Raw genomic sequence first — 12424 nt, 5'->3', positions numbered from 1 at the left:
TTCATTCACTACGACGTTTTACTCCCATGGTCTTTATATTAAATATAAAAAAAATAGCACAGCACAATAACACTAATCGAAATTCAACTCTTCAATACCAACAGTGAACCTAAAATTGACATAGGAATTTTAGTGGGGGGACTGGATATTAAATTGGGGGGTATGCTTGCAGTTTTTATCTTACTATACTCGTGAGAGCCTTTATTATAAATTAAAATATTATTATTTTTTTATTCTAATAATTGTAACCCAATTGAAGTGTATGGTAGACTAATGTGTAATTAGACTACTGGTATCACAAGCCACTAACAAGTCTCATTAGATGCGATGTGTTCAGGTATATATTGTCACCCGCTGCTTTTATTTTTTCATCGGAGATCACGACACGTCGCAACACCTCACTGAAGGCATTGTAAACTGCAACACCTCACAACCCACCAGGGTGCGAAATCATTGAAAACTGGTTAGGGGGAGAAAGTTCTTAACCTAAAACCCCCCTCTCCACAAACATATGTGAATTATGCGATGTACATATTTCTAATGTTATTAAACGTAAAAATAAATTACTAAATTAAAATAATTATGATGATTATTAATTAGAAATTAATTTGTTACTTTCGTACATATCAGATAGTGTAAAGCAGCTAACTAATTCCTTTACTAACCGGTTAAAGACACTAATAAATTATAACATATTTGAAGTGGTTTTATTATGTGTAAGTTTTTGTTTAGTTTATGCACTATGTTAATATAAATCAATTAGATTTCATAGTTACTATTGTTTTGCATTCTTGTTTTTCTTTTATTGTGCATATTGATGTAGATGTGTTAATGATCTCTTGAGAGAGAAAGCATTCAACACTCACAACCACACTAATTTGTGTGTGTTTTCGATATTATTCTTAGTAAAGTATATTTGAAATTGAAAGTAATTGCTTATCTTTTCTTTGTTATAACAAAAACTCTAGCCCCCCGGAAAATTTTTTGGTGAGAGGATTTTTGAGGCCAAGATTGTTGGTGGGGGGAAATCCCCTTCGTCCCCACTCCCCAAGATTTCGCACCCTGAACCCAACAATCCAGAAATACAAGAAAAAAAGGAGCGAAGAGAACAAACAGATCAGACTTTCCACGTTTCTTTCCGTATGGGGTAAAGTCTCAGCTGGGTTTTGTCCGCTGATGAAGTCACACCCGCGGCAGTCGCGAAAAGAGGCGTGTCTGGCCCCAGCATTTCCTTCTAGTAGTCTTTGGTTGTTAGGGGGAAAACTGATCTTTCGGAACTTTCTTTGGTGTAAAGTGAGGTTGGAATCCGGACGAGGAGTATAAACAAAACGCGGAAAGATGAAGTTTGTTCGTGTGTGTGTTTGAAGTGTGTTCGTGCGAAGTTCTGTATCTGCTTTTGTAATGATGGAGGCAGGACCGTCACAACGTTCTGGTGTTAAACCTCTACGCAGCGCGTGCAAACAGATGGTGCACAATGTGCTTGCATTCTGCGACAAAGAAGCATTAGAATGCCACCCTCTCATTCCAATTTCTCAGGCTACAAAACGTGCGAGTGCAATCGCGGGCGTATCAGAGGCGACTGTGAAGAGAATTCGCAGTGAAGCAAAGGGTGAAGATAACCCGCAATTTCGATCACCCCGAAAACGCCAGAGAAAAAGCATTATTGAGAATGTCGCTTTAGACGATTTTGATACTGCTGTAATAAGAAGAGCTATACATGAATTTTACGTGGTCGAGAAAACTGTGCCAACCATTCGTAAATTGCTTCCTGTGTTGAACGAATGCATTGGGTTTTGTAGGAAACGTGAAACCTTAAGGAAAATTCTCCACGAGATCGGTTTTTGTTTCAAAAGGTCACAGAACAAAAGAAAGTTCATCATGGAACGAAACAATATAGTTTTAGCTAGAACCCTGTATTTGAGAACAGTACGACGTTACAGGGAAGAAAATAGGCCTCTTGTGTTTGTGGACGAAACGTGGATAGACAGCAACCTTACATTTGGAAAATGCTGGCAAAGTAAAGATGAATGTGGAGTGGTTCAAACCGGTAATGCCTCACGGCGCATAATTGTTTTGTGTGCGGGGGGAGAAATGGGTTTCATACCAAATTCAAATTTATTGTACAAAGCCAATACAACAAGTGGGGATTATCATGGTCAGATGAACTCGACGATCTTCGAAAAGTGGGCAAAGGAAAAACTAATTCCAAACCTTCCCCCTAATGTTGTTGTTGTTATAGACAATGCCCCTTACCACTCTATCGTAGTGAACAAGGTTCCAACAGCTTCCAATACTAAGCAAGCAATTTTAGATTGGCTCGTTGCAAATAAGATCGTGCATTGTCCCCAAATGCGCAAAGTTGAGCTATTAGATCTGGTGAGAAGAAACGCGCCTGCAAGGAAAATATTCAAATTCGACACGATACTCCAAGAACATGGTTACGTTGCTTTAAGGTTACCTCCTTATCATTGCGATATTAATGCAATTGAATATGTGTGGGCAGATGTGAAAAGATTTATTCGCGATCGCAACGTAACTGGTGACACAAATATGTCAATATATATATGTTGATATACTCTGAACAGGCGATTAACAGTGTCACAGTCAAAAAGTGGAAGAAACACTGCTCTCATGTGTCTTCATTGGAAAATATCTATTGGGACAGAGACGGAATAATCGAAGAAGTCTGCGAGCCTCTGGTGGTCAATTTAAATGACAGTGATGAGTCAGCTTCTGATTTGGATGACTTGGACGATTGAACAACTTTCACAAAAGGTATGCTATTTCACATTTTTTCACATAATTTTCTGCACAACGTTATTCAAATGTTTCTGTTTTTCTGTATGCTTATGTGTTGCACATCATCTTTACGAACATTTCACTTGCGTCATGTGTTTATTTTGTTGAAATGAAATTTTCTTTTTGTTTTACTTTTTGCCAAAATCTTGGAGAGGGCGCCTCCCCCAATCACCATTCTAACGATGCCCCTATAAGTGAAACTGCAATTCTTGACCCTACTATCCTTCTATTTAAATTGTAAGAAGGACAAACGGCATGGTTGTGCATGTCCCTTGGTTTTCGTTACTTATGTTCTGGTGGATAAGCATCCTCGCAGATTGGTAACACTGTTCAACGTGCAACCGCGAGTGGCGTTCTCCCGCCTGCCTTCCTATCGCCAACTTCCCCTTTTTCTTGGTACTTTGCCAACTGGAGCTCTCGAATCGCTGGACAAACAGTACTCTGGTGATACGACACCCAGGAGGCAAGATAAGGCCCAAGACCCCCAGAAGTTACAAGAAACCCCAATCCAAACCCAGAAATCAAGTACCTTCAAATCTGTGTTACGTGAACATATGATCGTACAGAAGCAACCCTTTTGTTTCTTGTATTAATTATTGGTACTTTAAAACAATCCATACATATTTTAAAACTCGCTTATCACAATAAGCACATTTGTGACACTCGGGAAGTATCGTTATTTCTATCAGAACACCAGAAATTCACTTTATTACCAATATGGCGGTGTCACCCATTTTGTATTTTCACGAGCCTTTTCTACAGCTTTACTTCTGCTGGCCACTACGAAACTTGCTCAAAATCACTCGAAAGATCAGTAACGAGTGGCGGTACTGAACTTGCAACTCTCCGCAATATTCCAAGGGGCTTTGCGGCAACCTTCTCCCACACAGAAAATGCTTACCTCAAAGGTAGGACACCAAACATGACTGTCAGAAACCCAGGTTCACCTTTCATACCAGTACTCGGCGATGAAGTCCTGTTTCCTTGATTCTCGGCAACCGATACTTCTCACTGGAAGTATCCGTCAGGCTCAAATTTGTAGTTCATCGGACGAAGCAAAGTTCCTTTAATTGTGCAAAAAACTTGCATCTGCACATTTCACTCGCGTCAGGCCTCCACTGACCTACTTACAACCGCTCCCGTTCCATTCTTCCCCCTACCCAGCTGCCACTCTCGTCTGCCATCTGTTTACACGAAACTTTCAGTCTTTACAGGTCGCAGTCTATATGCTAAAGACATCTACCGGCTGTCACGCAAACTGCTTGGACATGAAAGCTCGTCAAAAGTCCGTACAATGAGATACATATAACACATACTCCATCTGTCCCATAATTATTGTCCGGTACATTTTTGTTTCTTGTGTCATAATAATTGTCCGATATTCAAACTGTGACAGTGGTGTATACAGAAGAAGAACATGAAACACGGGTATGAGTCATACAACTTTATTACCCAAGGATCAGTACAAATTGTGCTTTCCATCTGCCTCTTCGTCTGTCATTCCTGTACTACCATTTTGGCATACCGGACTATAATTATGGGACAGAGGGAGTACAATTTACGTGAACATCGTTTTATGATTTCAGAAAGACATTATGACGAACTCTCGTCATACTGAAAAAAAAAATATGAATATTAAAGTTTCTATATGTACTTAGCATACCAACTCTTCTTGTATGTACACATTGCTTGCATTGTAGAATTATTTCTCTTGTAGTCTATCGTTATTACATGCACAAAAAGACAGTTTTTTGTTGTGACGTCTCATGAGACTGCTTCGTGACAGAAAACTTATACCTTGTCGAAGAGATTTTACACTAATGTTATTGCAGATTATGTAGTTAAATTTTTCTTATTTTAAGGATCTTTTCTATCTCCAGGTAAATTGTGATAAATAATAAGAAAAAAGCATTTCTCACTCACCTGCACCTGAATATCAGAGATCTTGTTCCATGAGAATTCATACTCGTTGAGGGGTACCTTGGATTTCTTTAAGAACTGAAGAAATCCCAGTTCCTCAGGAGCCAGAATCAGCAGAGCATGACCCCTTCCACCCTCTCCTCGGGCCGTCCTACCTACCCTATGGATGTACTCCTGCAACCGTAAAAACATCACATGTGAGCAAAGTAAATTAAGAGTTCAATGGAGAATTACTATCTACAAGGGTTATCCAGAAAGTAAGTTTCCATGGGCAATTAAGAAGAAACAACAATACTGGGTGGGCCAGAGTCAATTAGGCAGTTTTTGATTAGATGTTATTTTTATTTTTTGTGACAAATGTTACAAAATGGTTACAAAAATGGAATCACACACACATAAGTCATTGATTTTCAAGATAGTGGTCGACCTTGGCACCATCTAAGTCAACACAGGCGGGTAGACTTCGATTTCTGAGGAGACGATGCCAGTTCTGCACCAACACGTGCTTGTGTGTCAGCAGTTCGGACAGTTCTCGGCTGACCAGGGTGCTTGGGATTCAAAGTACTGGCAGTTTCATCAAACTGCTTGTTTATTCGGGCAATTGTGTCCCTGTGGACTGCTGGTGGTCCAAACTCTTCCAACATCCTGTGCTGGACTACTGATACATTGTTAGTAACTGAGAACAGGCACACACATTTTACAGGCTGCTAGATAGACAACCATCTTCCGGCCATGATGTTTCCTCACTGCGCACGAAGTAGGCAGAGTATTGACCTCGTTCACAGCATACCGTATGATGCTGCCATCTATCAACAACAAAATGTACTTTCCCATTTTTCCATGTGCTGTTGGATTGATTGGTTACTAATGTTGGAAAACTGCTTAATTGGGTCTGGCCCACCCTGTATACTAGAAAAACACTGAAGAGGTTGACAAAGGCAGTCTTTATTTAGTTTTGATACAAGGTCCAAACATTATGTTTGAGTTTTTACTTTAAGTCCTCTTTATGCACAGAAAAGCTAATCAAGACTGGAGCTACAGTTTAAAGTGGGATCTGAACCACCATGAATCGAACTCAGGATCCCTTCATTATAAGGTGATGACGTTACCACTGTGCCATCGGGAGACTCATGTAGAAGAGACACTTGTCACAGCAGGGTGCCACTCATTTTATTCATTGTATGCCTTTATCTAGAATGATGCCACCTGCGATGTTTTTTCATGACATCGTTGTTCTGGAATCATCAGTCAGCAAGGAAGGATTTCAGTCACTTGGTGCTAAGTCTGTACTGAATGAGAGATGAATAAATTGTTCCCAGCCAAATGTAATCAGTCATCACATTGCCTCGGTCCAACGTGCTACTTGCTTACTCTGGATTGCATGATGCAATTATTTAAGGGGAAGAGTGACAATTTCCCCGAGTTCCTTCTCTCTCAGACAGCTGGGAGCACTGTTGCCAACTTAGCTCTTTTGGGGCCAGATCTGGCTCTTTCGCAGGGTTCCCATGTGAACTTGAAATGTATTTTCCCTGAGATTTCCCCGAGTTTTCCAGAATCTTCAATTCTTTTCCAGAGTAGTCAATACACAGTGCAGTATTGTTTATGTTTTTTACAGTAGCCTCCATTTCCCCTCATAGGCATAAAATCACCAGATGACATGGACTAGCTGATTGATTGATTAAATTTCTTTGGGTGCTTCAGCCTTTGTGGCCATTTTTCTCCCTTCTATGTATATGGGGAAAATCCCCTTATCTAAAATATAGGGTGACGCATATTGTATCTACCAATAGAAGTTGGCAACCCTGTCGGAACACAGGTGTGCATGCACAGAAGTTTCCCATACTTAGGCAGCTGCAAGTCTCGCAATTAGTCTGCCATGGAACGTTGGCCGGTTCAGACACAAATCGTGGCAGTAGAGGCATTCATCCGAACTTGTCCCATTCAGGAGATGCAGGAGACACTGCGATGAAGACCCAATGGGGGTCGCCATCAACCAGTGCCAGCATGCAGAAACAGAAGTCTTCAGGTCGAAGGAGGCGGATTCTCTGGCACCCTGATGCTTCCCAGTGCAGTACCTACTGTCTCTCCTGAATGGGATCCATTCGGATGAACGGCTCTACTGCCACGATTCATGTCTGAACCGGCCAACGTTCCATGGCAGACTAATTGCGATACTTGCAGCTGCCTAAGCATGGGAAACTTCTGCGCATGCACACCTGCGTTCCGACAGGGTTGACAACTTCTATTGGTAGATACAATATGCACCACCCTGTACATTATTTTAAAATTAAAAAAGGGGTAAGGAGACCTTCGAGAAAGGTTAATAATGCAACTTGTAAAGGGACTTCCACAGGACATCTCTATCTCTCACTCTCTCTATCTCTTTCTCTCACTCTCTCTATCTCTCTCTCTAACACACAATTTAAAAAAGGCGAGGATAGTCTCAAAACTTCCTCAGAAACAGTGTAAAAGGACCGCTTCTCTCAAAAAACGATAAAAACATTTGGTAAAACATTGTCATCATCTCCCAACATGGATGGATGATAAATCGTTGGGAAGGTTAAAACTCTGAGGAAATTAAAATCAGAACATGCGAGAAGAATGTGCCGAACACTTAATGCAATGATACACGTACGGCACAGCGGAGGTTCCAGCCCTTGCAGCAAATGGCAATGTGTGAGACGGCTGTGTTAGATTCAAAGCAGAGTTAAGATATGCTTATTCTCTGCGAGAGAGAGAACGAGAACAAGGTGGACGAGAAGGTCGCCATCTGCATCAGCAGACATGGCGGGAGCATCAGCTTCATTTTCCTTGATGCCTACTTGACTGAGGACCCAGCAGAAGCAAACTAATTGTTACTCTATCGGTATGGGCATATCTGTGTACGAGGGTCACTATTTATATTTTGAGCCTAACAATGAAAAAACAGGAATTTGGCATTGAAAACTGCTTTATTGTTTTTCGAAGTATTCTCCTTTATGGTCAATACACTTTTGCATTCGTTCGAACCATTTGTCAAAACAGTTTTTCCAATCTTCTTGAGACACCTCCATAATATAGTTTTTGAACGCATTAACGGCGTCTTCCGCCGACGAAAATCGTTGTCCACGTAATTTATTCTTGACATTCGGGAACAAGAAGAAGTCATTGGGTGCCAAATCAGGACTGTACAGCAGATGACCCATCAATTCGATTTTTTGACTGTTCATAAAGTAGATTGATAGACGAGATGTGTGACAGCTGGCATTGTCTTGATGAAGAATGATCCGACGGCGTTTGTTTGTTTTCCGTATTTGACCGAACACCTCTGGCAAACAAATTGTTGTGTACCATTCAGAGTTGACCATTCTACATTCCTCTAAAGGCACAGTTGCCACATGACCAGTTTTCACAAAAAAACAGGCGACCATTTGTTTCGATGTGCTTCGAGCGCGAACAACTTTTGTTGGATTGGGTTCATGTTGAAACACCCATACAGTCGACTGCTGTTTACATTTCAGCTCATATGCATATATCCATGATTCGTCACTTGTTACAATGTTATATACGTCTTTTGAAGCACCACGATTGTATTTATTGAGCATTTGTTTGCACCAATTGACGCGAGCATCTTTTTGAGTTTTTCTCAAATTGTGTGGGATCCAACGAGAACATACCTTTCTCACAGCTAAATGATCATGTAATATTTTATATATGCTGGTGGAACTGATGCCTATGGTTGCCTCAATCTCACAGTAACAGTTGGGCTGAAAAGTTCGTAGGCTAACATAGTAAAAAATATTTTTTTGACAAAATTCGATTTTATTATTCAATATAGTTGCCTTCGAGGGCGATACAACGATTATAGCGGTCATACAATTTTTCGATGCCATTTTTATAGTACGATTTCTCTTTAGCCTCAAAATAGCCTTCAGTTTCGGCGATTACCTCTTCATCAGTGCTAAATTTCTTTCCAGCGAGCATTCTTTTAAGGTCTGCAAACAGGAAAAAGACACTGGGGGCCAGATCTGGAGAATATGGTGGATGGGGAAGCAATTCGTAGTCTAATTCATATAATTTTGCCATCGTTTTCATTGATTTGTGACACGGTGCAGTGTCTTGATGAAACAGCACTTTTGATCGATTGTGAGCACGAGCGGCACCCATTTTGCACACAGCTTTCGCATGTTCAAATATTCATGCACAATATGTCCAACACGTTCCTTTGATATTTTAAAGTCTCAGCTATCTCGATCAACTTCACTTTACGATCATTTAAAATTATTTTGTGGACTTTTTTGATGTTTTCGTCGGTAACAGCCTCTTTGGGGCATCCACTGCGTGCATCGTCTTCGATGCTCATTTCGCCTCGTTTAAATTTAGCAAACCACTTCTCAACGGTTGATTTTCCTGGTGCAGAGTCCGAATAATGTTTATCAAGCCAAGCCTTGGCTTCAACAGTATTTTTTTTCGCCAAAAAGCAATGCTTTATTAACACACGAAATTCTTTTTTATCCATTTTTTCACAATAACAAAAGCTGCTTCACTCACAATGCTATATCTCACGAACTAATTATCCGGCAGCTGTGAAATTTATACACGTATCTTTTGAAGGTTAGTACTAAGTAAAAATCACATGGATTTGATTCTAGTAACGCCATCTATGAGTCAGCCTACGAACTTTTCAGCCCAACTGTTATGTCACATGACAATCTTGCAGTATTAGGTTTTGCACAGCATCAATGTTTTCTTGAACAACAACTGATTTTGGACAACCTTCGCGAATCTCGTCGGTGAGCGAATGGCAGCCACGATTAAGTTCGTTATACCAGCGTTTCGCAGTGGCAAAGGATGGGGCTTCATCGCCAAATGTGGAAGTAAGTTGATCGATGCACTCTTGTCTTGATAATCCACGTCGAAAATCGTAAAAAATCATCGCACGAAAATGTTCACGAGTTAATTCCATTTTATTATTGTCGTGCAATCTCCAAGGCAACATAAACAACACAAATCAAGCTATTGACAAAACATTTTGAAGTACGTTATGGTCGATAATGCCAGACGATTCCGTGCAAACGTCAAATCGCACCTAACTTCAATCAGTGTTGCCAAGGCTCAAAATATAAATAGTGACCCTCATATCAGTCATATCAACTGATAATTTTACTCATTTTTTATCAGTTTTATGAATACAAAAATACAATTTGTATGTCATGGTTTTCTGAAGTAAATTTCTAAATAAGCAATTTATTATTAAAGTAAATCATATTGAATCACTTGAAGCAATTTATTATTAAAGTAAATCATATTGAATCACTTGGAGAAATTCATACTCTCAAATTATGGGTGGATTTTCTTTAGTAGCAGTGCCAATTCAGACGATATTTAAATAAATGCATGCCTGATGCGAAATTGTCACACCTCACCTTGAGCATGTTGCAACAGACACCTGCGTTGGAGCCTTGAGAACTTCAGCCAGTTTCAAATTCCTCACATTCAAGGAATTGATTACAGACTTCATTTGTGCATAAACGCTGTTCGAGTGTCTGCAAATGGTGTCCGTGTCTTGCCGAAGAATCAACCAATTAGGCACACATGGTCACCAACTTGACCATATGCAAACAGAATGTGGTTTCTTGATTGGATTACTTACATTGGACATATTATTTCAGAAGTAATTCAAAATAGCTACCAATACCAATTACAATGCTTCAACATTCTGGAGTTCTTTCTCAATTTGACAAAACAATTTCAATGACTTTTCACATTTCCCAGGCATTTTTTACTCTAAACTGGTTTATCAGGACAATCTTTATTTCGGCCAAGGACAGATTGTGACAGCCAATACAATTATCATATACATATAATTTTGGGACAATTCCATGGCTCAATTCATTTTCTAGACATTCATGTTTGTATTGATTCGTGATCTTTAAGGTGTGTTAGGCTTAATTTTACCACTGTGTAGATATGCCATAATAGGAAGTGATTTTTTTAAAAGTGTTATACATTAAAAATAGTTACATGAAAAAGTCACACAAATAATAAGATGTAGCAGTAATGGTGTGGAAAAAGAAGAGAAACAGTATGGGAATAAACACAGTACAGGGATTTCCAAAATGATTGTCACGGTTTCATGAAGTTATTACTATAGGTCTCGCATGACAACTTGAGCTCTGGGGAAAGTGGAAATCCGAGGGAGGAATTTGGGTTTTGTCAAGAAAAAGGCAGGCTGGTGGAGCAAAATTCCAATGTTGTCATCTACAGATGTAAACAATTAACTGGTCACTCAGTTTAGATGTAGATTTGCATAAATCGGAAATAAAAAGGGTTCTGCATTACGAAGCCAGGTAAGAAATGTGGGAGAAGCCTCGTTTCCCAAGATACTCACCGATATCCATGGTGAAGTGGTTAGCACAGCATGCTACGACACGAGGAGCCCAGGATTTGAATTAAGGCTTGTAGATGGTACTGTTTTTGTGCCTGTCCCTTCATCAGTATCATCACTCATCGTCATCTTTGCGAATAGCCAGAAGTGGCAGAAAAGCAAAATAAAATAAACCAGATCAATGAATACAATTTGGATAAAGGGTTATTAATTCATTGATTGATTTTATTTATTTTACTTCGCTTTTCTGCCACTTCTGGCTAATCGCAAAGATCAGAATGACTGATGATAAGACGAAACTGATGAAGGAACAATCACAAAGAACACCCATGCCCACGCCGGGATTCGAACCGAGGACCTATGGCGTCGAAGCACACTGTGCTAACCACTCTGCCAAAAACCGTAAAAAGGGGTTATTACAAGGCTTGTAAGAGATTCTTTTGTTGTGGCAATACTGTACCTACACCTATCAAAGAAGTTGCGAGAAAAAATCAATTTGCGATTTGGGGTCACATTAAGGAAATTTTTACTTGATCTTTGTTTTCCTTATTAAAGAACTGAATCCAATAGGAGGTTTTGATGGAGAAACCAGATATTATTGTTGTGTTCGCTGATTTCTTTAGAGATATTCATGACTGCCTAAACACTGCCGTGTACTTTTTAGACGAAACGTACATAAACAAACATCATACGGTGCCAAAATGTGGCAGTGTGACAAAGACGTTGTAAGGCCTCTACCACCAAGTGGAAAAGGAAGGAGAGGCTTCTAATGGCAACCATCGACACAGCACAGTTTGCAAGTAAAATATTTGGGGCCCTCAGTGAATATATATATATATCGAGAAGAGACATATATACACATTGATGATGTCAGAGGGTTGGACAGACGTTTTAACCCAATAACTTTCATTACGAAAAGGAGAAGGAAATGGGGGGGAAGGGGAGCTCGCGGCATTGCGTACAAAGCAAATATGGCCATAATAGGTTAGAAGGTCGATATACCTTTTTTTTTTTTTTCAATTAAAGGAATGTATTTTTTTTTCCCAATTAAAGGAACGTAGTGTGTATACAGTTTTGCTAAGAAACACTCTTGGTTATCACAGGCATTCTGGTAACATATACTGAGAATAGCAATAAATTAGTGCAGTTGCAAACACTGTTTTTGAAGGGCAGAGAACTCACTATGAGGTTAGTCACTGCCTCCGCGGTCAACTCGAATACTTTCTCCCCAGAGCTCAAGTTGTGACGCGAGACCTATCATACTATAATATTCAAAAAATAAAATTGCCATGCCAATCTATTCAAAAACTAACCAAGTTTTTGTATGCCTCTCGTTCA

General features: G+C 39.8%; 1 protein-coding gene across 1 annotated transcript in view; it reads right to left on the bottom strand.

Annotated features, from left to right (window-relative positions):
- pit (probable ATP-dependent RNA helicase pitchoune) overlaps positions 1-12424 on the bottom strand; it is an 85116-nt gene that overhangs the window by 37434 nt on the left and 35258 nt on the right. The window contains exon 11 of the mRNA XM_083134458.1: positions 4723-4893. Coding sequence (XP_082990584.1) covers positions 4723-4893 — 171 coding nt within the window. The remainder of the gene's footprint in view (positions 1-4722; positions 4894-12424) is intronic.

Source organism: Lepisma saccharinum, chromosome 13 (genome assembly GCF_977018435.1).
Source record: "Lepisma saccharinum chromosome 13, izLepSacc3.1, whole genome shotgun sequence".
In the NCBI taxonomy this organism is placed as follows: domain Eukaryota; kingdom Metazoa; phylum Arthropoda; class Insecta; order Zygentoma; family Lepismatidae; genus Lepisma; species Lepisma saccharinum.
This window is presented reverse-complemented; position numbering and strand designations above follow the sequence as displayed.